The following is a 27,925-nucleotide window of genomic DNA, read 5'->3' as shown; positions in this document are numbered from 1 at the left end:
TGCACCCCTCAAAGGGCTTAAGGAACTTTTAAAACTAGTCTTTGGTAAAACCACATGTGTATATTTATTCTAAATCAACCTGAACTTTTGAAACGTGCAATTGTTGAGATTTTGCAAAATCAATAAAGGAAACTACATATAGAAAAAAAAGTTATGCTATACCCTCTAATCAAATAAGGTGACCAAATAAGCTTTAATTCATCATTAGGAAACTAATCAATAATTGACTTATTTGAGTGATGCTTTGTTTATTTTTAAGAGATGACCTATTTTGTTGCAAAATATAATGTATAACACAAGCAATATCTGAATTTAGCTCCTCCTGGTGTTTTGACTTGGTTCCATACAATAATGTTTATATTTCCTATTAGTTTGTAAATACGGACTCTGGATGGTGCATTTGTGTTTTCATCCCATGGGATATTTCCTCTCCCTCCCACCTCTATCTATTTTTTTCTTTCTTTTTGCAAAGGTGACTTTCTGGCAACGTCTTTGTCTCTGTTTGGTGGTGGGCTGCTCGGGCTCCTGGACCTGGACTTGCCCCATATTTTGTGTGTGCAGTGAAGGCTTCAACATCTTATGAAGGACACTTTCTTTCTACAGCAGAGGACTCAAAAGCAGATTAAACAAGCCAGTCTCCCATTTTGTATCCTAATCAAACAACACACATGCCAAGCATATAAAGACATGAGGGTGGAAAATATCTGAACAAGAAGGCTTTAAAGGAAGTCACTTAGAAACTTAAGTTTAATGTGAAACGCTTTGCAAAGACACTTAAAATGAACTTTATGTTAAGAAAAACCACTGTGAAACTAAATTGTACTGTTATTGTTGGCTTACCTGTGTGTTCAGCAATCTCAGCCCAAAATTATGTTGTAATTTAAAGAAAATGGAAAATTCTGCTCTAATGAATGTAAAAACGGCTTGCTGTGAAGTTTACATTGTTGTACAGAAGCATATTTCACATGTAGGTAAACTGGTGGTGGTATTAGAAATACAAATGCTATTTAATTTTTTAAAATAATTCCCTTTATTCATTTCTGGAGGTACAGGACATAGTTTAGCTGATAAGTCTTTCTAGACCAATTGGGTTTTCACTTTTATGTTTAATAGTAGAGCTGTGGGGTATACGTGTGAGTGAGCATGTGCTATGTGTTTTTAAAACAACTGCTTTTCTTGGGCAAAACTCTACAGTTTTTCTCTTCTGTTTAGAAAGTTCTTCCTGCTTGGCAATATGTAGGCTTGAAACTACACTTTAAAAACATTGGTACAATTCATCTATTGGAAAATTAATATATTGTGGGTTTCATTGTTTTTTAAAAATATTTTTTGGTGTTGATTCTGTGCAATAATTAACAGGGCACATCACTAGATGTGGATGTTAAAGATGCATTTGTTAGGTGATCTCGATTTCTTCTTGTCTGTGCTGTGTGTGCACAGTCTACATGGCAGTCCAGTTCCGTCACATTGGTTTCATGGCTTCATTTAAAACTCAGATGGCTAGATGAGCTAGGTTTTCAGATCACTAGCATATAATAAACAGTAAGCAGATTTCTGACACATGAGTTATACTCGAGGAGTTGCTTTTTTCAAGCAACATATATTATAGAGAGAGCTTTGAATGGCATTTATTTCTAAAGCAACCAAAATTCAGTGCTACAAACAGAGGATTATAACTTCAGGAGAAGAATAAGCAGAAGGAACAGATGAACTCTCAGGGCCATAGTCTTCCTTTGATCTTCTAAAACTCCTATTGACATCTGGAGTTCCCAGTCTGGTGAGAAAATAGACTATAAACTGAACGGAACAAAGATACCAGTCCAATATTTTGGTGGAGACTTTAAAACCATACCATACAGGCACTCTCCTGCCATCCAGAAAAACTGACATAAGGTATAGAATTGTCCCTTATCAGATATTTTTTTGGATGGCTACTAGGAGTCTTTAAAAAATATATATATCAATCATTTGTAGGGAAACACAATGAAATATTATTTTCTTTAAATTAAGAAATCTCATTATGCTATTTATAATTTTTTTCTGTTCTTGTATTTTAAAAAAAATACTAATATTAATGATATCAAGATTTTTTTTCTTCTCTTTTTCCCCCAGGTCTTTTCTTAGCAACAGTGAATTCACACGGAGTAACTTAAGAAAGACAACAGAAAGCTAAAACACAATTTGCTATTCAAGGCAAAATATGATTTAAAGCTACTTTTACAAATAAGAGAAGGAAAATGGGATGGGGTATGGGACTGGAATTGTTTGATTTTTAAATGTTATTATTATTGGCTAATGTTGACATATTTCCTTTGCTTCTTAGGGGGTAAAAGTGTTGTTTTTAAACTGGCAAATGCACTCTTCAGAGATCCTTTTCCATCCCATTCACAGGGAGAGGTTAAAGGTTCAATTTCATGGCCTCTATCCAGGCAGTGCTCTCCCTCACAGGATGCAAGAGCATTACCTGCAAGGAGAGAATGCAGTTGTACAACAGACATATTCTTATTTCTCTTGGTTTTTTTTCCCCTCCTTTTAATGACCTTCTTATGGAATATTGGGCTGAAATATAAGTTAAAAAACACGTTGGAAAGGATGTACAACCGAAGGCTGTGTATGTATATACAGTATGTCAAAAAGCCTTTATTTTTATACTTCAAATGCTCTAAATTAATAAAAAGTAATAATTACCAAGTTATCTTTTATTTTTTATTTTTAAAATGCTTCAGTGACATAGTCTCATGGTAGAAATATCCCTTAGCAGTAGTTAAGAACATGTATCATCTAGAGTGTGCAGACATTTTGTTGACTTTAGCTACCGAAGTAGCATCATTTCAGGATGCAAATATAAAATCAAGTTTGGTTATATCAGTGCCAAGGAGATATTTTTAGAGTGCATGTTAGTACAGGAATCTTTGGAAATGCTAAGAATGTACTTCTATTTTGAAACATTTTTCCTTTCATAATGCATATTTTAACAATGCAGACAGTTGACTTCACACCTGAAGCTATCACTTGAAACTAATAACTTGGAAATGTAGTTTTGCTCTAAACATTCTTTCTAAGAATGGCATAGGTAAGAATTCTGAACAAAGATAGCTGGATGCAAATACAGACCGCACAAATCGGCCCAAGGAGTGGTTCCAATTTGTGTTTTAACATGAAAATATTTCAGCAACAAAAATTGTTTTCAAAGGGAATTATGTGAAGGAAAATAGTTCAATATAATTCATGTGTTCTATTTGCTGTAAAAGACTCCACGGATCAGGATTTAAAATATGACCTGCTTTAAGCAACAGTACAAAATATAAAGTAGATTTGGGAAAATATAGCTGTGATGTGTATTATTACTCTAAAGAACACCAACAAATTTAAATTTTGACATAAAATGCAGCATTTTAAAAATGCCATTTTAGTGTACTTTGAAAACATTTTCCTTGTGCCTTTTAAATATTATTTATGGGAGAATTTAATTACTTATAAAAACTACTCAAATTTTGGCTTTTTTTTTATTACTTTAAGCATTTCTTGATCTCGTGGGAAAAAGAATTATTAATACAGTGCATTTTCATATTGAAGCAGTATAGGAGGAAAACATCACAAAATTTATATAGTTTTTGTGAAATCTGATTTCTATACTATTTTCTATGTTCAGTTTACATACCTGATTACTTCATACTATTTTTCATCTCAGATTTATAGATAGGGCCAAGAGTACAGTCTCAATTTGTCTAGAGAGAATTTCTGAAGTATCAAAATAGGTTTTGTTCTTGAATAAGCTCTTTCCCCTTAATAATTGTATATAATTGTGTAATTATAATGTATAAGCACATCAGCTGAGCTGATAGTCCCTCCTCATGGTGCTGTATACCAGATATCCATGATCTCAACACTTCTAAGGCAATCACCAGTTCTTCTGAAGCCATGAATAGGTGTATTCATAAACCAGCAGCATCACCGCACCACCTAGAAAAGAAAAGAGCTGGTTTTTATCTAAAATCCTGCAAAACAGTGTTCCTTTCCCCCACTGGGTTTCTGAAGCTGTGAAGTCCCATAGGCCTATCAGGCAAGGGCTCTTTAGACTCATCAGGCCTTGGACTCTAATACATCGATATAAAACTACTGTGGAAAATTCTCAGAGCAAAATCAAGACCATCTTGAGCCTCTGAATACATTTTTTCCCCATGAGTTTCTGTAACTTTCATCATTTCTCATCAGATTCTTTTTCAGGCACTTTTAATTTTTAAAAGTAAATAAATATAGACACATTTAGTCATGTAAGGGCATGTGGCGTTCCTGCAAACAGAAACCTTCATATTTTTCATATGTGGGCAGAGGATTTATCTTTTTCGGTCCATAATTAGCACTTCCCTAGTCGCATTCAAGAAGGAAAGCTCTGAGAAGGTGCTTGATAGATGAGTCTGGTTTTCTCCTATTGCCTTCAAACTGCATTGCAATGTGAAAAATAGCTTCTGAGTATTTAAAAAGATGTGTATTACAAAATATAGCTAGCTTTCAACCTCCTTTTGCTTTTATTCCTTTTATCTGCCTCAGATATGAATGGATTGCACTTGAATATTTGGTAGTGGGGTTTGGGTGTCACGGACCACTATTTGTCTTAAAAGGTCAGCAGGACTATGATACAGGAAAACAAGCACCAAGGTTGCAGAATACCTAGAAATCGGAAGAGGCATCAACATGTGGATGATTTTGTGTTCCATGTGATCCAGTAAGTGGCACATGTCCCATGCTCTTTAATATAACCTATATTATCCTCTCATGTCTGCAGGAAAAATATTACAAAATCAAATGGGGACAAGTATCTTGAGCATAACTTTAAGAAGACTTGGCCTCATGAACAGAAGACTGACTTCTGATGAAAATAAATAGAACTTGATTTTGATCTTAGTTCTTTTGTACACACTGCGTGTGTGTGTGTGTGTGTGTGTGTGTGTGTGTTTTAATCTGCAGGCCACACATGTTTGTGTAACCTTATACCAAAGATAATTATCTGCCTGTAATTTTCATTTTTAACCCATGAAGATACTCTATTAGATCCCTCTCAGCTTCTGTAGACCTCTTGGCACTCTGGCAAACAAAAAAAGACCCACGTACAGGGGTTGTTAATACCTATGTAATTGCTGTGTTTACTCTTATTAACTGTTCTCCATGTAAGACAAGAACTTGCAGAATTGGGTTAGTTTTCAGCCTAGTGATATTTGGAGTTTAAACCACAGACTTCAAGAGCCTCCTTTCACAGGACATGACTGGTTGTTAGCCACATAGAGCTGCTGAGGCTGTTCTAAAAAGAAGATGGGAAGCTTCCCACAATGAAGGATGAAAATCCCAGATTTACCCTTTCTTTTATTTTTTTTTTAACTCTTTCTCTTTGAAAAAAAAGTCTTAGGTCAAAGGTAACTTTCTCTTTCTCTTTCTCTCCTTTAAAGTTGCTGGGATTTGCATGTTTGGAGGACTTACATGTGAGTGTGGGCCAGGTCCCTGAAGGAGGTTTCCAGTCATTCACATTTTTGTTTAGCCTGGACAGTCCATTCACAACAAGCCTTTTCATTGTATTTAACACCACAGCAACTCAGGACACCTCATGCAAAAACATTTAAAAAGCCAACCAAACATTTGCAAGCCTCTAACAAAACTTAGGGTCAGATTATTTAAGAGTTTTGGATTAAGGTTCCAGTCAATTACTGTTTTAGATAAACTCTCCATGATCACCACTCTTTTTAGGCCCATCCCCTCCTGAGAAAGCTGGGTTAGGGTCATTCCTATGATTTTCTCTAATACTAGGTCTACCAGCAGGGTTTTACTGTGTGGTGAAGGGAAAACATAAACCGGCAGAGAGAGTTGCAACAAAATCACCAATATTCTTTGTCATTGGCTTCGTTTTATACCCATTGTTTTTATGCCAGCGAATAACAGGAGGCAAGTCCGAATCTCAAACGTGAAGCAAAATCCATGCTTAAATGTCTAGAAAGGTCAGGATAGATGGACTGGGAATTGTGGAAGTGTTTTCTGAATACATGAAAGCATGAGCTGTCCCCTACCTCGGGTTAGTAGAAATGCTGGCTCATTGGGCTGAGATCCAAAGGTCAATGTGCCCAGGTGTGAGTGTGTAGGGCAGGAGGACAGTGGTGTTAATAGGGAGGAATGGGAAGGGGAAGCTTCTAGGAGAGGATACCAGGACGCCTAAGTAGATGAGTATGGCCTGGTAAAAAGATATGAGAGGGCTGGTGCCTATTCTGTACTTATACACAGGGTGCTTATAACCCAAGACTGTTTGCCCAGGCAGTTGGGTCTGCAGCAGTTATGTTCTTATCTATTTACATAGAGGCAGCTGACTCTCCCTGTGGGAATGGCAGCCGGTGTTTTATGGGTTGGCATCCGGAGGTAAGGCCCTGAGCCAGGAGCCTCTACCATGTGCTGACAGAGGCCAGGAAGGTGAGTGCCAGGCCGCAGCGCCACCACTCCCTGGATGGTACATTCACAGCAACCCTCCCAGGGGACTGTGAGGACAAGTGGCTTCTGATGTTTGTGGAGGCAAGTTACCCTTCTTTTTTGTTTTTGAAATGAAGTTGAGGCGGGAACAAGAATGAACTGGGGGGCACCAGGCAAGTTTTCTCAGGCTGGTCCTTCCCCCACAGCCAGAAGCCAGTGTATGTACATCTTCTTGCTCACTTAACTCCAACTGGCTGTTGGATCCTCTCCTATTGACTTAAGCTGGGCTTTGGCTCCCATCAGCCTCCAACAAGGTCTTTAAATAGTACCTTATAAACAAAGGTGGCAAACATTTCTAATGGATGCCTTCAGTATCTTGAATACTCCTAGACAACTCCATATTCTCAAGGTTTCCATCTTTCACAGTGTGATAAACTTACCATGTTGCTGATAGACACAAATTAGAAAAAAAGACACTAGAACAATAAGGAAGGATATAAGTAATAAAAACATCATTACCTGGTCCAAGCCTCATAATCTTGGGAAGCAGGCCTTTGTACAAAGCTAAAATCCTATAATAGGAAGGGAAAGAGCAACATTCTTAATTCTGAAGATAGAATGGAGTTGTATCTCAGCTTGATTGAGATGCTGACTCAGCATCTACAAGAAAATTGATTTGGAAAAAAAAAAAATTGATTTGAAATCACGTGTATCCTAAACAGGACAATACCTGGCTACATATTTTCTGCACTAAACTGGACAAAAAAAACTGGACAGAGAAAGAGTTAATGAATTCTTTATTGCCCAAGCTATGCTGAGTTGATTGTGTCCAACCAGAAATATGATTTTCCTCAGTGAGATGGCTTTTTCACTGAACACAGATCTTACTTTTATGACAGCTGTGTATATGGACAAAATGACTTTTGTAATTGAATTTAAAAGACCACAAACTCGGTCTTCATAAAAGAAAACATGATAGAGTTTAGATCAAAATAATAAAATATTACTTGTTTACTTGAGAATAAGATCTGAGTGAGGAAGGATGAAGAGACAGATGTAAGACTTAAATAAAAAAAGCCTAGCAGAAAAAAACATGCACTTGAGATTTTTCACAGAAAACTACCTTCACAGAACTCTTATGTTTAATTCTCTCAGGAGAATATGAGGAGGTGACATTTTTACTAGATTTACAGTTCGAAGACAATCATTTGCCTGCCCCGCATTAACAGGGTGTATTACAACAATATTATGGAAACTGACAAGCACAAGGGTCATCTTAGCATTCTAAGACAAACATGCAGTGGCAGACTATATGATGGTGACCCAAGGTTCTGGATGGTGTAAGAACATGTTGCCAGTATTTCATCATTGTGTTATCTCAAGTTTGCCATTATTCTCTAGAGCTTTACACACACACACACAATGTAGGAGGGCTTAATGGCTCTCACCAAAATTGAAGTATGGTATGCTTTTAACAGTATTTGAATCCTGCACATTTATTAAAATAAGAATGTTGTTACCCTTCTTCCTGATAGACTGTTGCCATTGTTTTAAAACAGGTTCTGTACTTGATCTGTCCAGGAACTGGTTGAGGCCCTTGAATCCTAGTCTTGGCAACATCAAAAGGGATGTTAATGACTGAGGCTATTGTGCCTGAGAGAAGACCAATCCCAAATTTTCTCAAAAACTCCAAGGTTGGATCCTAAAAGAAAAGAAGAATAAAATAACAGAAAGGGAAGCGGAAGCCCCTAAATTGGCTAAACACTATAAAGCAATATGTATTTAAGCAGAGCATTGCACTCTCCGGCACCCTCCTGTTATTCCAGCGGAACACATTAGGATTTCCTAGGCTGGAACTTGTTTTCTTGACAATCCCATTGGCTATGTTTTTACACATGGTCTAAATTGCTGAAGTACACATTTCCTCACACAGGATTTATAAACACAGTTCATAAAGAAAGACTGGTATGGCATATGGGGATGATTTGTATAATTGGGCTTCACAATGTACTTAGTATTACTGTATCAAAACAGGAGAAATCCAAGCACACTATTAGCTAATTGGCCAGAATATTTTACAAATGACAGCAACTTCCACCATGAAGCCTACTAAAATGCTCATTTGTGTGTGGACCCCCAAATGTTAAATTAAATCAAGGCTACTCTTGGTCTGCTGCTATTCCCCTCCAGGTTTTTTGCATTTATTTTCACGTGTAGCTGATCCACTGTACTGAGAAGTGCTAGCTTCCTGTTATTAACAAACCAACTTGGGGAGTTTGCAAAACAGCCTGTGACATTCTGTGCATTATAAACAGTAGTAAGTTACTGGACTAATTGGCTGAAGAATTTACAACCTATTGTTCCTGAATCTTATTCTCCCTTCATGGCAAAGGAAGAAAAGAGAGAGACAGAGGTACAGAGAAAGGGGTGGGGGTGGGTAGGGAGGTGGGGGAGGTAAGAGGAGGTGTGGGGGGAAGAGAGAGAAATATTTCTTCTTTCCATTTGAATGTTGGTCTTTCACTTTGGTCTGATTTGATTTTCCACCCCTCCCTGCTCTGCTTTCTGACATCAAAGTATTTAATTAGGTCTTATGTGGGAGTCACTTTCCTTCAGCCTATTTTGTGCCTAGTGAGCTCACATTATGCTTTGTTATAATGAATTTGCTGGGAAGTTCTCATTATATTTTCAGCCTCAGTTCTAGCTCTGGAGAGAGGTCATCCCACAAACCATAAGTTGCTGATGGGGACCACCCATCCCTCCCCCATCCTTCCCCTGCCCTTTCTTTTGGTCAATATTTCAGGAGGATCTTCACACAGGAACAATAGAGGGTGGTGCCATGATACTGCTTTACCCAGCAGGAGAACAAAAGTGGACAGAAATAATATAAAAATTAAAAATTTAAAAAATCGTTGTCTGACCATTGCATGCTTCTAACTTCTATGGAAGGAGAAAACTTCTGGAAGCTCTGAAATTTTCGACTGAACCAAGAGCCAGCTACCATCACAGAAACCCCTATGTGGCTAAATATAAAAAGTGAAGGGTTCGGTAATAATTCTTGGATCTGGGCCATACAGGTGCCGGGTAGGTTTAAAGGGATTTAAAAACCAACAGGGTGTTTCAACAGGAAAAACAATGCAGTGATTGCAGTATGAGTGAGGTGTGTTTAAATAATTCCCCCTCCCCCTATTTTTTTCCTCTTTTACAAGGAGAGAAAAATGCCTTTATGTTACCCTTCTCCATTATGGCCCAGAAGCAGAACTGGAGCGTAGGAGGATGGCGGGTTCAGGACTGGCTCTGGTTTGTCTGACCTTGCACGAGTCACCAAATGACACAGAGCCCAGTGTCTAGAAGGGACATGTTTGACACCCACCTTACCTTTGGACTGCATTGTTTTTTTCTGAGAAATAAAAACAGTAATAGCAAAGTGCTGTGAGTGGTATATAAGCCTGGCAGAAAATGGACAGTATTATCACTTAGCCTGTTTTCTAAAGTCTCACAGCATCCGGTAATAAGACTCTTTTATGGTGCCCCTCTAACACAGCAAAGGGGACAAGGGTGACTCTGATGGCTGGTATGCACCTTGTCCTTCTGTGGCATTCAGGGGACCTCCTCAAGCATGCAGCCTCTGCCATCTCCTGCTGTGTCCCCTGAGGATTGGAGTGGGAAGAAGGACATTCGATGACTGTCACTTTGTTGGAGACTAAAGCCTATGGCCTCCAGCCTATCACAGTCTTCATTAGCACAAGGGTGTGTTGAACCCAGAGTTTCTGGACACTTCACAGACTAAGAGTAACGGCCCACACTCGTTTCCCCAGAGCAGATGTGCATCAGCATCACCTGAGAGCTTTACAAGATATGGATGCCTGGGCCCCACCTTAGGTTTCCAGATCAAAATCACATGGGACAGGGCCTGAAAGTTATTTTAAAAGATCTCTAGGACTTCTGAAGCTGCCAGGTTGAGGAGTCACGTCCAGGAATCAGGGATTTTGATATTCCATGCAGACGAAGCAGATCATCAGCTGCTACCCTTCTGGGCATTCTAGGAGGGAGAAGAGGCTTCTTGGGCCAACCTGGAGGTATTCCTCACCACCTGGTCTTGGGGCCCCTAGTAGTTTCTTCCTTGGAGCCCACGGTCTGCTTTGTGCAGCAACCCCACCTGGGGTTGGGTCTGCCAAGGGGAGCCCTTTCAACTTGCCTCTGTTTTTTTTTTTTTTTTTTTTTGCTACATGTCATCAACCATTCTCAACATGCAGCCTCTCACGTGCTTCTCCTCTGCGTGTCCTCCTGGCTACTCCCACTGCTCTAGTTTTAGTTCAGGTTCCCATCACCTTACAGGGTCTTGTTTCCTCTTTGTTCTCTATCATCTATTCACAGTGGCACCAGCTCTCTTTTTGTAAAAACAGATCTGTCTGTGGTATTAAAGACCCTCAGTCCTTCTCCACTGCATGGTGAGTAAAGCCAAAGCTCCTAACTTGGTCTCTGGTTTCTTTCCCACAATATGCTTCCAGCTTCTTCCTCCAGCCTCACATTCTATACCTCCACCCTCTCCCATACTATAGTCACACTGGTTAAGTCATAATCATGCACATTTCAACCAAGCACTTCTCTTTTTTCTTCAAACAACTTCCATAGTCTACGGTCTAAGGGAAGTCCCTCTCCCTTATAGTCACCTAATGCAGTCCCACTTCTCTTTTAGGGGCCGGCTGAAATCCCACCTTCCCAAGGAGACTTTAGTGGATCCCTATCAAAATTGATGTCTCCCTCCTCCTATACTCTTGAATCTCTGTATGAATCATAATCGTTGCCCTTGCTAAGGTTCACTTTGTGTTTGGTTTATTTTTGCATGTATCTATTTTCCCCACTGGATTGTGAGTTGGCATAGCATAGGAACATGTATTACCCCTCCTTGTACCATCCTTTTTTAGAAAAAATATTTTATTTATTTATTTGAGAGAGAGTGAGCAAGCACAAGCACGGAGAGTAGCAGGTAGAGGCAGAGGGAGAAGCTGACTCCACGCTGAGCAGATAGCCTGATGCGGGGCTCGATCCCAGGACCTTGGGATCATGACCTGAACTGAAGGCAGATGCTTAACCCACCGAACCACCCCGGTGCTGCTATTTGTGTCATCTATTACACAGTGTACGCGGTAGGTGCTAAATACACAGTTTTTGGAAATAGAATCAGGCTTAACCCTTAATCACTATTTCTCAAGATTCAGTGTCTTCTAGCTTAGAAACAAACCCCTATTACAACTTTACATTTCTATCTTTCTGCCAGGGGCATTAACCTGGGGACATGACAAGGCATTGGACATTTGCAAAGTGGAGTATTTCCAGGCAAATAAATTGAGACTCTCAGGTCACAGAGCCAAGCCTGGACTTGCTAGATCCTGCTGCTCAGTGACTCACAGAGAGAACCATGATATGGCAGCCTGTGACCAGATTTTAGCCAAAGAATGTGAGGGGGGGGGGTAGAGTAAGGTCTTGAAATAACTACTCTTAGGGTTCTTCTTTCTTATACTTCCTGATCTTTTCTTAGTAGGGAGAGGCATCCACTTGGCTCAAGAATGAGTTTATTGTAGCAAGACCATGAAGAGAGAAAAAAGGGAATAGTGTTTTTGGTTTCCAAATTATGCTTTTTCATGTATTACCTTAGTTAATCTTCAGAAACTTTGATGCAAGGACATTACTATTATTCCTGCTTTTTTTTTTTTTAATATTTATTTACTCGTGAAAGACACACAGAGAGAGGCAGAGATTTAGGCAGAAGGAGCCTGCTTTGGGACTCCATCCAGGGCCCTAGGATCATGCCAACGACAGATGCTCAACCACTGAGCCACCCAGGTGTCCCTCTATTATTCCTGTTTTAAAAATGAGTTAACTATAAGAAGGAAATTTTTGTAACATCCACGTGCATCCAAGACTTTGCTTTAGGACATAGTTTTTCTACTGACACTCCTTAGGGCCAGTGGGTGGGCTGGTGGGAGAGGTGTCCCAGCACCTCTTGAAATTATAAGCAATGCTTCTGTGTATGTGTATATGGGATTTTCTGTAGAGAGTGTCTATAGATTGAATCAGGCTCATAAAAGCTTAAAAACAACTTCATGAAACTATTTTCCCTACCAATAAATTTATAAAGAAGAGGAGAGTTCAGGATTGTAAACCTTGGGGCTGAAAAAAGAAAGCCCTCACTTTCACAGGGGTTATCAGGAAAGTCAACTTAGTGAAAAGATTTCTGCACACATTCTTGCCCTGGAGTCAGGTTACTCATACCTCAACCATTTCTATGAACTCAGTGGTCCTCAAAGTGTAGTGCTTGAACCACCATCATCAGAATCATGTGGGAACTTATTAGAAATAAAAACTAGGGTTCTGTCCCAGGCCTACTGATGGAGATGGAGCCCAGTCTGTTTAAACAGTCCTCCAAATTACTCTGATAGATACTCAAGTCTGAGAACCCCTGGTTAACCAGAGTTTATTGTTCATCTCTTTGTATCCTTGGATTGGATAAGTGATGTGAGAAGCTCTGGATGTGCTGGGAAGGATTTTACAGCTTTCTTTTGTGGAAACAGGGATTTGTTTCTTTAAGGCCACAGAATTAAAGGCAATGCTGTTAACTCTGTTCAACCTCTCCTACCTCCAGCTCAGTCCAAAGCAAAAATGCATACCTGTGACGTTTTGGATATGAGTGAAACCTCTCACATAGTCTCTGAATGGGTCATTCTGTATTGGCTATCAGTGAATTTCTCAAGTGTTTCTGTCAATAATGATAACAACAAATTACAATAGCAAAAATAAATAGAAATATAAAATAATACATATAATATTTGTATTAGTTTTCATAACTTTCATTATGAGAAATAATGGTACTATTAATAATAGTTACTTATTGCTAGACTCCATCTTATATGCAAAAACTATATACAAAACATATATATTATCTAGGAACCCTATGGATTAGGTATGTAACACCATTTTATAGATAAGGACACACGACTGAGAGTTAAGTAAGTTGTCCAGGATCACACTGTTTGTAAGACGTAGAGTCTGGATTTGAAGTCAGGTTCTTCTGATTGGCAAGCATATGATCTTAAACATTATGTCATACTGTTTCTATCCATCATTCAGTTTTTGTTTATTCATTCAACAAACATTTGCTGGATGTCTGTATATGCCTATTCCTACACTGGGTGCTAGAGTTGAGTGTGAAGGTAAATGATCCAGAGGGGTGTTGGGGGGTGGCTGTATTATTAAGTATCACAGTACAATGTGATAAGTAATGAAGTAGGGGTGTGAACAAAGTGCAGGGGAAATATGGAGTAGGGAGAAGGAAGTTAATCCTGGGCTTTCACGATCAAAGTCTTGTGAGATAGTACCTAGCTTCTCTGTCTCTTAAAAACTTAGTCACTTCTTGATCTGTGTGTGCAACACCCCAACTTCTTTGGGGAGGCTCAGAAAACTGGCATCTTTTTGCCAGTCTTGGAGTTCTGATGGATCCGGTGCAATCTAGCTATCAGGGGGACAACTAAGATGGAGATTTTATAGCCTTCCCATTGCTCAGCACAAAGTGTGCAGACAAAACTGGCAGCTGCCTGCTTCTCCCTGAGCAAACAACATACTGTTAAATAACTAATTGAGGGGCACCTGGGTGGCTCAGTTGGTTAAGTGCTTGCCTTCAGCTCAGATCATGATCTCAGGGTCCTGGGATTGAGTCCGGTGTCGGAGTCCTTGCTCAATGAGGAGTCTGCTTCTTCCTTTGTTTCCGCCCCTCCCCCTGCTTGTGCTCTTTCCCTCTCAAATAAACAAAATCTTAAAAAATAATTAAATAAAAAAACTCAACCAATTGGTCAAAAAGGAAATGAGAAAATACCTTTAGACAAATATATAGATTAAAAGACAATATAGATGAAATGAAAAGACAAAGCCTAGGGAATGCAGTAAAAAATATTCAGAGGTAATTTCATAATGATAAATACCTACAGTAAAAAAAAAATCTCAAAGAAACAATCTAAGTTTGCAGCTCGAGAAGCTAGAAAAAAGAAGAAAAACTCAGTCCAAAATTAGCAGAATGAAGGCAATAAAGATTAAAGCAGTGATAGAGACTAGAAAAAAAAATCAATGACAATTGAGTTCATTTTTTTAAAAAGATAAAAATGATAAATCTTTAGCGAGACTAATTAAGATAAAAAGAGAGGACTCAAATAAATGAGAAATGAAAGAAGAGACATTATAACTGACACCACAGAACCAAAAAGGATAAGAGACTACAAAGAACAATTATATGTCAATAAATTGGACAACCTAGAAAAAGTGGATAAATTCCTAGAAACATACAACCTATCAAGACTAAATCATGATGAAATAGAAAGTCTGAATAGACCTATAACTAGTAGAGATTTAATCAGCAATCAAGAATCTCATAACAAAGGAAAACCCATGCCAGATGGTTTTACATTGGTGTTATGAAATACATAAAGGAGAATTAATACCAATGTTTCTCAAACTCTTCCAAAAAAATTGAAGAGGAAAGAACACATTCAATTCATTTTATGAGGCTAGCAAAACCCTGATACAAAAGGTAAAAACACCACAAGAAAAAAAAAAAAACAATAAAAAACCAAATACATATAACTATAGGCCAAGATTTCTGATACATACAGATGTAAAAATCCTCAATAAAACTAGCAAATTGAATTCAACAGCACATTAAAAGGATCACACACCATGATGAAGTAGGATTTATCTCTGGGATGCAAATATTTTTTTAACATACAAAAATCAGTTACTGTGATACACCACATTAATAGAATAAAAGATTAAAAAATCACAAGATCTTCTCAATAGATGCAGGAAATGCACTTGACAAAATTCAACATGCTTTCGTGGTCAATACCCTCAATATACTAGAAACAGAGGGAAAGTCCCTCAACATAATACAAGTCCATATATGAAAAGCCCACAGCTAGTATCTCACTGATGAAAAATTGAAAGCTTTTCCTGTAAGATTAGTAACAAGGCAAGGATGGTTGCTCTCATCACTTCTCTTCACCATAGTACTGAAGTCCTAGTCAGAGCAATTAGGCGAGAAAATAAATAAAAAGACATACATATCAGAGGAAGTAAAATTGTCCCTGTTACAGACAACATGGACTTATATATAGAAAAACCTAAAGATTGCATAAAAACCATTTAGAACTAATAAACAAATACAGTAAAGTTGCAGGATACAAAATCAGCATACAGAAATCACTCATATTTCTATACACTAACAACCAACTATCTATAAAAGAAATTAGGAAAATAATCCCATTTAAAATAGCACTAAAATGAATAAAATACTTTGGACTAAACTCAGTGAAGGAGGTGAAAGTCTGTATATTGAAAACTATAAAACTTGGTGAAAAAAATTAAAGAAGACACAAACAAATGCAGACATCCATGGTCATGGATTGGAATACTTAGTATTGTTAAAATGTTCATAATACTCAAGGTGATCTACAAATTCAATGCAATCCCTATAAAAAATCCAATGGCATTTTTCATAGCAATAGAAAAAATTCTACAATTTATATGAAGTCACAAAAGACTGCAAATAGCCAAATCAATCCTGAGAAAGAAGAATAAATCTGGAGGCATCATTCTTCCTGATTTCAAAGTATATCACAGAGCTATAGTAATCAAAACAGTATGGGGCAGGCATAAAGAGACGGACATAGATTAGTGGGTCATAGCACAGAGAGAGGCAGAGACATAGGCAGAAGGAGAAGCATGCTCCCTGCGGGGAGCCTGATGTGTGACTTGATCCTGGGACTCCAAGATCACGCCCTGAGCCAAAGGCAGGTGCCCTGAGTCACTGAGTCACTCAGGCATCCCATGAGCCCAGAAATAAATCCAAGCATATATGACAGACTGATCTTCAACAAGGGTGCCAAGAATACACAATCAGAAGGAATAGTCTTTGACAAATGGTGCTGGAAAAACTGAAAATCCATGTGCAGAGGTATGAAATTGAACCCATGTATTATACCATACACAAAAATAAACTCAAAATGGATTAGACTTAAATATGAGACCTGAAACCATAAAACTCCTAGTAGGAAACATGTGAGAAAAGCTTCATGACATTGGTGTTAGCAATGATTTGACACCAAATGCACAGGCAACAAATACAAAAATAGACCAATAGGATTATGTCAAACTAAAAAGCTTCTGAACAGCAAAGGAAACAAAAGAGTAAAAAGATAACCTATGGAATAGGAGAAAATATTTTCAAACCATGTATCCAATAAGAGGTTGACATATAAAATATATAAGGAACTCCTACAACTCAATGCCAAGAAAACTACTAACCTGATTAAAAAATAGGCAGGGGAACCTGGGTGGCTCAATCAGTTAAGCATCTGACTCTTGATTTTGGCCAAGGTCATGATCTTGGGGTTGTGAGATAGAGCCTCACCTAGCGTGGAGCCTGCTTAAGACTCTCTCTCCTTCTCTTTTCTACTCCCCCCCCCCACATTCTCTTTTTCAAAAATAAAATAAAATAAAATAAATTTTAAAAAAATGGGCAAAGGACTTGAATAGACATTCTTCCAAAGAAGACATACAAATGGCCAACAGATATACGAAGAAATGCTTAATGTCACTAATTATCTGGGAAATGTAGATCAAAACCAAAATGGGATATCATATTTGTCAGGATGGCTATTATCAAAAAATAAAATACAAGTGTTGGCAAGGATGGGGTTAAATCGGAATCCTCATACACTGTTAGTGGAGGTTCAAAATGGTGTAGCCTTTATGGAAAACAGTATAGAGTTCTTCCAAAATTAAAAATAGAACTATAATATGATCTAGCAATCCCACTTCTGGATATTTATTCAAAGGAACTGAAATCAGGATATCAAAGAGATATTAGCACTATTATGTTCATGGCAGCACTATTCACAGTAACCAATATATGGAAACAACCTAACTGTCCACTGACAGAAGAACAGATAGATAAAGCAAATGTGGCATATGCATACAACAACATACTATTTGTCTTTAAAAAGAAAGGAAACTCTGCAATATGTGACAACATGCATGAAAATTGAGGATACTATGTTAAGTAAAATGAGTCAGTCACAGAAAGGCAAATACTACATAATTCTACTTATATGAGTTACCTAAAATAATCAAATTCACAGAATTGAAGAGTGGAATGGTGGTTGACCAGGGCTTGGAGAATGGGGAAATGGGGAGTTCCTAATCAAGTTTCAGCTAGGCAAGGTGAATAAGCTTTAGAGATCTGCTTTACAGCATTGTACCTACAGTCAACAATAATGTATTGTGCACTTAAAAATTTGCTGAGGGTAGATCTCATGTTAAGTGTTTTTACCACAATAAAATAAAAATTTTTTAAAAATGAGGGAAAAATATGTCATTTAGTCTAAGTAAAATATTCAGGATGGATCACACCTTAGTTGTGTAAATGGATACTAATGTTGATGAAAAATCTATCTTGTTATTAAACAACTTCAACTTACTTCCATAATTTGTTCCAACTGTCATCAATCAGGAAACTTCCTGTGTTCCTAACCGACATTCCTCACGCATAAGCCTGAACTATTTTACTCCAATTTTTTGCTCAATTGCAAGGGCAATCAACTGTCACCATTCTTGATGTAATTCATCATGATTTAAAAACCGTTATTGAAATAACCTTTTCTTCCTCATGCTTCAAAACACAGTTCCTTTAAAGTATTTATTTATAAGTAGTAAGTATTATTTCCCCATCTACAGATGAGTTTTACTCTTTTCCTCTAAGTATTTTCCAATTTTTCTTATAAAATATGGTACTTTAAACTGGAGCTAAGTAGCCTGAAATGTTAATGTATATTACATGCATCGACCTTATTTTGTGATAGCAATACAAAGTCCAATATTCATAGTTTTAAAAAATTATTTAATTCCCCTGCAAACATTTTAAGGCTGATGTTAACATCTCATTTCACAAATGAGAAAATGGAGACAGAGAAAAGGTATAACTTGCCAAAGAGACATGGCTAGCTAGTAAGTACCAGAATTTGGAATTAATACCAGGTCTCTTACTAGAACTTTAGCTGTTTCCTTCACACTGTGATCTTGTGTGAGTACAGAGCTGCAGAGATGTGTTTACCAGTCCCTCTTTAAGAAGATCAATGAGCTTCCCTGACAGGACATATTATTTATATTATTTATAGGTTCTCCACAGCTTAACAAGAAACACTAATAAGTGATCCCAAAACATTGGTGGCCATGATGTTCCATAGCCTTTAAAAATTCAACAAAAGGTACCAAGTCATCATAAATGAGATCATATGACTCAAAATAGTTAACCATAAACATAACTATATATTTGTAACTAATTTAACCATCTAATTCAAATATTATATCCACAGCTAAAGACAGTATCAGGAATTTAGGCAATGGAACTTAAGAAGTTAATAGGCAGAGAGGCAAAATGTCTTGATCAAAAGAAGCATATGCCTCTCCTTTTACCTTCCCTGGCATGGGCTTTGATGCCTTGCTTAGTGACTGGCCAGCTGGCTGCTAGCTTGATAAATAGAGAACCTTTGCCCATCTCACAGGCCTTTGTGATTAGGGTCTGGCATCCTTAAGAAGACATTCCACATAGAGACATGCCAGAAGGAGGGGGTAAGGAAGATGGGGGAAGGAAGATTTGTTAGTGAGGACTAGGGGTGGTGAGGGAGACTGGCCAGGAAGCATGCTGCTCCCCACAAAGCAAGCAAGGTTGAACAGAGTGTAGCAATGGGTTTCTCACTTATGGGAGCTCAGCATGAATATTCACGTTAAAGTCTAGTCACAGAATCTTCCTATCTTGTCAGCCCAAATTAAATTTCCTTTGCTCCCTGCAATTCATGTACCCTTTAATTTCTTCTGGTATTACACTGCATCTGAGATCCCTCTGACTAGTTTTGACCCAATTTGAAGTCAGTATACCCTGCCTTAGAGAGTCTTCAATAAACAGGGAGAGGAATGTTCTCCATTCAGGATTGACCTGAGTTGATGCTAGATTGGATTTATTGTTGCTTGTCAAAAATTGCTAAAATAAGTTTGCCATTTGAAGAAACTAAAATTATTGTTCAGAAGTGACTAGAAGAGATTACTATAAATTGCTTTGGGTAAGACAAAGACAATATGGCGGTCCTACAAAGAGTCACATGATTTTCAGGGTATCACAAATTACTTCTTGACAGAACTCTTTTATTCTGCTTCCTCTTCCCCCACCAAGTGGGCTAATAAACTGTTTGATGGTGAGAATGTCATGAGTATAACAGAATGACTCAAAAATGATTGAACATTTTAATAAATCTATTACTCAGTTATTAGATTATATACAAATATGTGTTCAAAACCAATTTTAATGGGCTCCCTCATAGTTATTTCCATAATCTTACAAAGGGTCAGTCTGTGCTAACAGTACACACGTTTTTTTTTTTTTTAAGATTTTATTTATCTCTTTGACAGAGAGAGAAAGAGAGAGAGCACAAGCAGGGGAGAGGCAGAGGCAGAGGGAGAAGCACGTTCCCTGCTGAGCAGGGAGCCCCACACAGGGCTCAATCCCAGGACCCTGGGATCATGACCCAAGTCACAGGCAGTCACTTAACCAACTGAGCCATTCAGGTTCCCCAACAGCACACATTCTATACTTTAATTCATTTTTTTCCTTTTGTAGCACATCATCATCAATAGTTGTGATGCAGTCTTTTATTTCCTCAAGGCTGCCAAACAGGAGGTGATACAAACATAAAGTTTGTGATGTATTCTCACATGAAGAAACTGCAAACAACCCTTTTGGAAGTTTAATTTCCTTTTAAGTCATCCTGCACACTTTGATTTTAGAAAGTTACTTGAAAAAGTCTTCCATGTTATCCTGATTAATAAGACACTGAATTAGACACTGAAAGGAGGATGGATGAAAATACAGCTGGAGATCCTCATCTGTGAAAGATGTGTCCATAAGATAGCCTGAAGAAGGGCTGGATGGACTTGAGTGATGTGGAAGGCCCGCTCTTGGATCTGCTGATGACATAGGCAAGGAGGGGAAGCTAGAATGATGGATGAAGCCTGCCCTCAACATTAAAATTTATCATTCTAAGCTCCAGCACTGGACTGAACCCACAGGATTACATTTAGACAAAGTGAATACAAACCGCGCAAGTTCAAGATGAGGGAGACATGAATTGACTGCAGTTCATGTAATCTGGGGATTTTAATTTACCACAGAGTTTTATACGTACCAACACCTTGATGTAGAAGCAACACCCATTCTCTTTCCCCTCCACCCCAACAAATCCCCCCCCCCCCAAGAATTCACCTCTGTACAATCTTTGGCTGCATTAGAAAGGCGTGTACTCAGATCACAGGAAGAGACTACTGTACTCTGAATTGATTGACAACTGTAGTGTTATGTCCAGTTTTGACACTGACACTGACAAATCTGATGTGTCTATAGTGGGAGAGACAGACCGTACAGAGGGCCAGAAACCATGTCATGTGAAGAGGAGTTGAGGAACTGGGGATATATTCTGAAGAAGGAAAGTCTCAAAGGCTCACCTATCCATACATTTGAAGAAGTATAGTACAACCGTTATAGGTATGGACTCTGGTGCCAGATGGCCTGGGTTCAGTCATCTTCAGGATCTAGTGGAGATGGGTATCGAATGCTGACGTTCTTTGGGAAGAGTCCTTCAAAGTCCCTCAAATGAGAGGACTGTGCCATGTCAGATTCATTTTGTATGTCTAACAGGCCTGACACATCCTTGGTGTTTAATAAATGTTTTAGCGCTCCTTTATAATACACAGAGAACTAAGGTCTTAGAAGCAATTTACAAAGACGGTACCTACACACACTGGTCAAGCACCTGGTAGCAGCTGGAAGGCAAATAACAGGCAGCTTCTCACTGCCTTCCCCACAGCTGGCCATGGTTGTCATGAAAATGATGTGGTGAGTTGAAATCATAGTTGCCTCCTGGCAACTGAACAAGGAGGCAGCTTGAGTGAGGGTAAGCTGCCTTTTATTTTTTTTTAAGGAGAAATTTGCATTTTCAATATTGTTAGCTTCAGTGGGCCTGAGTCAATTAGGAGCAGAGTCAGCTCAGTCTATATCTTTCATTTCCTCTAATGTTGGCTCTCTCTTGTTGTTTTGTTCACAAACTTTGACAAAAGCATTTTTTGCCCTGATGTCATGGTATCATGCTGTTTTGTCCTCCAATGAAAATACTTGCTATTGAAGCTTAATTAAAAAATACAGTTGTTTCCAATTCACAGCTATCAGAAGAATCTATTACAGTGTTTGTTTTCTCTTTATGTGAGATAATTTGGGGAAATGCTAGCTCTTCACTCCACAGAAGGTCACTAACTAAAATGAGATGGTTTAATTGATAAGCATTCTTTAAGGAATGTAGAGTATTCCCAAGATCCTATCCTTGCAGGGCTCTGGGCTTTGGAATGAAATCAAAGTCTTGTTAAAAGCTCAGCATCTAAATGTAGCCATTCAGAAAATAGCCATGAAAATTCCTTTTTTCCCCCTGAGCTAGCTGTTCTTTAAAGCTTTGTGAAATGTAAAATAATTTTAAACATCTTACCCACTTAGTTCAAATTATAAAACACATACAATGTCAAAATGGGGTAGGGTTTAAACATAACAGTTATCACTTGGTTATTTCATATATATATATATAATACACACACATACACACACCCCCTCTCCTTAAATATCTCTCTCTAAATAGTTACATGGGCAGATAATACCTTCTAAGAGTCAATTGTATCATTGAATATTATCATACAGAATGCAGGAAAATATTAATTCATTTCCTTGGGAACTCAGTCAGATTTTTCTGTCTTGGTGTGCTCTGTTTATTCCTCGCCTCAATAAAGGCACTGACCCCAAGGAAAACTAACAAACCAGGTTTCCAAAACAAAATTCTAAAGGTTGGGAAGTTAGGACAAGGACACACTGAGATGCTTTGATATGGAGGTAAGCATTTGATCGAAAGCCTTTGAACCAAGTTTATTTCATGAGATTCTACTTCTGGACTGCTTCTATAAATGAAACTTTCCCATGCCCATCTAGCTCTGCTTATGTAATGTTTGACATCCCCCCTCAGTTACATCATTTAAGAGGAGTTAAGTGCCTTATTACATGCCTAAGATGTTCTGGCCCAGTTACCCTAGGCAGCGTCCACATCTCCTCTCCCCTCTAGCTCACTACACATCAGCTATCCTCATTCTTTGTCATCTCCTTGGTTCTATCCTCATTCTTTGTCTCTCGTAAGTTCCCCAAGCCTCTTTTTTGCTTTAGGGAAGTCACACATCCTCTTCTCTCTAACTAAATATCTGTCTGGTCCTGGCTCATCCTCTTCATGTTGGCCTGTCTACTCCTCATCCTTCGGCCTCAGCCTCAACATCGTTTTTGAAGGAAGGCCTTTCCTATATCCTTGCCCTGCCCTGCCATCAGCCCAGAGTAGGATCCCTGTTTATAGATTCGCACAGCGTGGTAGTTGTCTTCTCATGGCATTCATCATGATCACCACATTCCGGTGCCCCCTGTAATGACTTGTTTATTGTGTGTCTCCTCTCATTGACTGACCCCATTAAGGCAGGGGCAGTGTTGACACTTAGTGAGATAGTGACCCGGATGTCATAGATGTACCACGAATGCTTTCAGAATGAATGAACAGAAGGAAGCCACTGAGAGATGCCTGGGTAGCTCAGTGGTTGGGCATCTGCCTTTGGCTCAGGACATGATCCCGGGGTCCTGGGATCGAATCCCGCATCACGCTCCCCACAGGGAGTGTGATTCTCCCTCTGCCTATGTTTCTGCATCTCTCTCTCAATGTGTCTCTTGTGAAAAAATTAATAAAATCTTAAAAAAAAAGAAGGAAGCCACTGAGAAGCTGAAGCTGCCTGTACCACCTTTCCATCCACTTGGGTGGTGCCTGCCTGGAAACTTTTGGCTTAGAGTTTATTTAAGAAAGTGTCTGAATCCTTGCCCCCTCCCCCCTGCCTTCACCCCATGCCTTCCTTCTCCCCAACACACATACCCCAGGGAGTCTGTGAAAACTGCCAACGAAAGATACTGCTTTTGACCACAGAATCTTGTCACACATCCTGGGATTTTATAGATAATATATACTTGTAGTTTTACCCCAGTGGTTACCAGAAAGGAGAGTTGTTCTTAATGAAACTTTAATGCTTTTGCCCTTCCCATTACCGGATGATTGGTAAGACTAATGATCGAGTAAGAGAGAATCAGAAAAATAAATGGCCATAAATTAAATCCTACTATGATCTAATTCTACTGAGATTCTTCTTTCCCAAATACAAACAGCTCTGTCTAAGTTCTCTACTTGAACCCAAAGGTGCATTTTTCATTCAGCTTTAGTGCACACCTTAGGGAAGGATACAGTTTTAAATCATGAAACGAACACATTTCCACATTTCTTCTGAGAACCTGAAGTGCATCTGGCACCATCCTCAGACTTTCTACAGAATTTACAAAACAAAGAAAATATGAAAAATCAAAAGAAAAGGAAAAACATTTGCATTTCTAAAAGGCAAACTTTTATAAATATTACCTTAGGAGAAAATAAAATATATTTGACTTAATGCTGTCTGTAGTAAAATGACCATAGGGACAGGTCTAAATGGTTTATTAAGTAAGAAAAATTGAACATATGAAAAATTGTTCTCTCCTAGAATATTTCTAACCCACACATGTAATTTATATCATGGCAAAATTCAACACAAAAGGTCTATTGTTTTTGGCAAAATAACTTGCAAACATGCTTAATTAGGATACAAACTGAAAGCACAGTTTAATACTGTTGACAGCCATGAGCTTTAGGTAGTGATTCCTATTATTATTATTTTACTTATGGAAACATTTGAAAAGCAGTCAGTATGGAACTAGGGGGCAAAGTCATTAAAGAGATGTAACATTTTAATCTTATGATTCTCATTTCTGTGTCAACAATCACAAATAATATGCTTCGAACATCCCCACCTTGTAATGGGAATGAAAGAAATTGTTTTTGCAACAAAAACTTACTCCCATGGATATCTGAAAAAGATGTCAGCATTTAAGTTAATCAATACCTGCTTCCAGTGGGCTTTACTTTGAGAAGTGATGCCTCTTTCTGGGGAGAAGGGATAATTCTTTATACTGACATTCCATTCCATTTACTGCAAGATGTAAATGAATGCTTCCATTAAATGGATTCCATGGTCAGTTAATATCCAAAGCAGTCTTTGCTCTATTGTAGCCACTTATTCACCATAGGAATAGCCAGATCCTAAAAATAAATCTGAAAGAATATAACTCAGGGCACCATTTTCAAACTGCTAATATCCAGTTCCTCCAGGACCATGACTTATAATTCTTTGTTTCTGTAGATTATAGACTAGGGATCTGTAGAGGACCAGCTTACAGGGCTGAAGGAGACAGAAAAGGAATTTGGTTATATTATCTGGATATCCTAGCTATTTCATATATTTAAATTTCATTAATCCTTTAAGTGGTAATTTACGTGTGACAAAATACAAGGTAAAATGTAGAGTTAAAGCATTGCGTGGCATAGTGGAAAGAGTTCTGGCCTCTGGTTCTCTTCCTCCCCCTTGCCGTATAACCTCAGATAAATTATTTCAGTAACTTTCAGCGCTGGGCCGTAACTTCCCATTTGGTTTTCTTATCTGAAAATGACAGTTATTGTTACGAGGATCAGGTAAAATCAGGGAGTCTACAAAAATGGTTTCAACAGTATGAAATGGCACAGAAGGTCAGGATGTTTCTGTGATTACTTGCAAAATGTATCTAATAGAGGTCACCAATCTGAAGAGTTAAAAACTTCAGGGGTGGATGTCTGACCTAAGTTCTCTAGGCTTAATGTTAAAGTTCTTATTTTACCTCTACAGACGGCCTCAGAGTTGTATAAAATGTGAAAAAGTTAACTAGGTATTCTATTTTATGAGACTCTATTAAACTTTTCACTGATTTATTTCCTATTATAAAATTTATACATACTTATTGCAGAACTTTCCAACAGCTCAGAATGGTATAAAAGAAAAGGACTTTCCCTTCACTGCTGCTTGCTTTGTTTCTCTCTCACCCTCTTTCTCTCTTACACACACTTACACACACACACACACACACACACACACATACACACACGAGACCTCATTTCCATTCCCCAGAGATAATCATTGTGAAGTTTCTTTTAAAATAAAATACTTTGAACATGGAAAACATTGCAAGGCCATTTATGGGTTTAAAAATACATTAAAGAAAAATCTAAAATTATTTCATGCCAGTCAGGATTGGGGAATTCTCAAATTCCCTCAGAACAACGGAATGACCAATTGGTGGGTAAGGGAACTGAAATAATAATCCTGTAAACAAATTGTCCAAAGTGTATGGCTGGAGAGCCCACAGCAAAGATGGAATAAAGCCTTCAAGGAACACCTCCTCCTCCTCATGGTTAACAACTTGATGACGTTCTTCAACATGTTTTAATGATTATCATACCTTCCCCTTCACAAAGGATTGATTTATTATGGTTTAAATTTAAAGAATACTGGTTTCCCAGTCTTGAATCAGGCTTAGATTACAGAACACATAAAATCAATGACTTTGTTCTAGGCAAGAAAAGCAGTGTTCATTTAAGTGCAAAAGGAACAGTCCTGGGGAAAAAATTCTTTGTGCTGTTCTATGTGCCTGCTGTTCCTACCACCCGCCTCACCACCTCTCGCCTTCCCCTATCACTGTCATCAGCACCACCACACCTAACACTTCCATGGAACCTTAAAATTCACAAACAACTTCACATATTATTAATGCTAATCCTCAATGCTGTTGGGTAGCTTCTCAATATACAAGAAAAAAAAAAGCTGAAGTTCAGAGCATTGAAGTGACTGGCTCAAGATCTTTCACCCAATAAACAGACATTCGCCCAGGTTAATGATGACTTTTTTTTTTTAAAGATTTTATTTATTTATTTGAGAGACAGAGCTTGAGTGCATGAGCAGGGAGGAGGGAGGAATAAAGAAGTGGAGAGAGAGGAGGAGGGAAGAGGAGGAGGGAGGAGCAGCAGAGGGAGAAGCAGATTCCTTGATAGGCAGGGAGCCCGATGCAGGGCTCTATCCCATGATCCTGGGATCATGACCTGAGCCAAAGGCAGATGATTAATCAACTGAGCCACCCAGGCACCCCGGTTTGTGATGACTTCTAAGTGTGTATCTCCAGCTCAGATCTCTCCCCTAAAGCTCCAGAACCAATATCCAATCTTCAACCCAACATCTGCATTTTAGTTCTAAGTGCAGTTAAATTCAGTTTCCAGTTTTCAGGCTAAGCCCTGATATTCTCCCATAAACTTGTTTCTCTTTCAACCGTTTTCTTTCTCAGTAAATGTCACCATCATCCTTCCAGTTGTTCAAGCCAAAAACGTAGGCATCACCTCTACCCACCACCTCTTAGATCAACACCACACCCAATACATTTGCTTTCTGAAGATTTCTCAAATCTGTCCACTTTTCCTTGTGTCCACCATGAACGACATAGTCCGAGGCCCTAGCATTTCACTTTGAAATCATTTCCATGTTACACCCTGCCCTTCCCTCACCACCTCCAGTCCATGCATTCTCTGCTTGGCAGCCAGACTGATCAGGGAATTCCTCTGCTTAAAATCTTTTGTTGGCTTCCTTCAGATAAAGGTAAGGATCCTTAGTGTGGCTTAGAAGAGCCAATATGATCTGATCCCTGCACACTGGCAAGATAAATGAGTGTTTTCCATAGTTTCAGGATACCATGACGATTTAAAAAAATAAATGAATATTTAAGCTTCTGTGTTTACATAATGCCTAACATTTAATAACTTAAGTGCATTATTAATTACAGAATGAAGTTTACACATGGATTTCTTAAAGCATTATTAACATATGACTATATATAGATCTTTGTGAATTCTTTCGTAAATAGAACCAAATTCATTTTACAATACTATCAGAATTAAAAATACATGCCCAAATATGTGTAGCAAAATATATGATCATTTATGCAATTTATTTCATTGTGTGTGATTTCTATCTGTTTCAAGTCTAAATAGCTGGAGAGATGGAGGCATGGACACTTCTCCCATATTGTACAGAGTACTCATCTCAGAGTCTTAAAAGACAGGGTCATGCATTTGTGACTTGGGCAGTTACCCAGAGCCTGCACTTAGAAGAACTCAGTTTATCGTCATACTATTTGGTCTTGAAATTCTTAAAAATTTTTGAACAAGTCTCCTATATTTTCATTTTGTCCCAGGTACCACAAATTGTTTAGCCCATTCCTGCTAAAAAGAATCTCATGCATTAAGAGTTGAATTCTCTCATGTCACTCAACCCAAAGTGTCTGTTGCATTCTATTTCTGTAATTTTGGGACAGAAGGAGGGC

The 27,925-nt window shown here is 38.3% G+C and overlaps 1 protein-coding gene across 8 annotated transcripts in view; it reads right to left on the bottom strand.

Moving 5' to 3' along the window:
* Positions 1–1,614: 1,614 nt before the first annotated feature.
* SLC25A21 (solute carrier family 25 member 21) overlaps positions 1,615–27,925 on the bottom strand; it is a 477,598-nt gene continuing 451,287 nt past the window's right edge. For 6 of the 8 annotated variants that reach the window (XM_041760085.1, XM_041760089.1, XM_041760094.1 and 3 more), the window contains 4 exons: positions 7,968–8,149; positions 6,967–7,019; positions 5,476–5,596; positions 2,872–3,963 (listed from right to left, as the gene is read on the bottom strand). In XM_041760085.1, coding sequence (XP_041616019.1) covers positions 5,514–5,596; positions 6,967–7,019; positions 7,968–8,149 — 318 coding nt within the window. In that variant the 3' untranslated portion in view covers positions 2,872–3,963; positions 5,476–5,513. Of the gene's footprint in view, positions 2,465–2,871; positions 3,964–5,475; positions 5,597–6,966; positions 7,020–7,967; positions 8,150–27,925 lie in introns of those variants that run through there. The other 2 variants (XM_041760088.1, XM_041760086.1) reach the window with 2 other exon arrangements.

This window comes from Vulpes lagopus, chromosome 6 (assembly GCF_018345385.1).
Source record: "Vulpes lagopus strain Blue_001 chromosome 6, ASM1834538v1, whole genome shotgun sequence".
NCBI classification, from domain to species: Eukaryota; Metazoa; Chordata; class Mammalia; order Carnivora; family Canidae; genus Vulpes; species Vulpes lagopus.
This window is presented reverse-complemented; position numbering and strand designations above follow the sequence as displayed.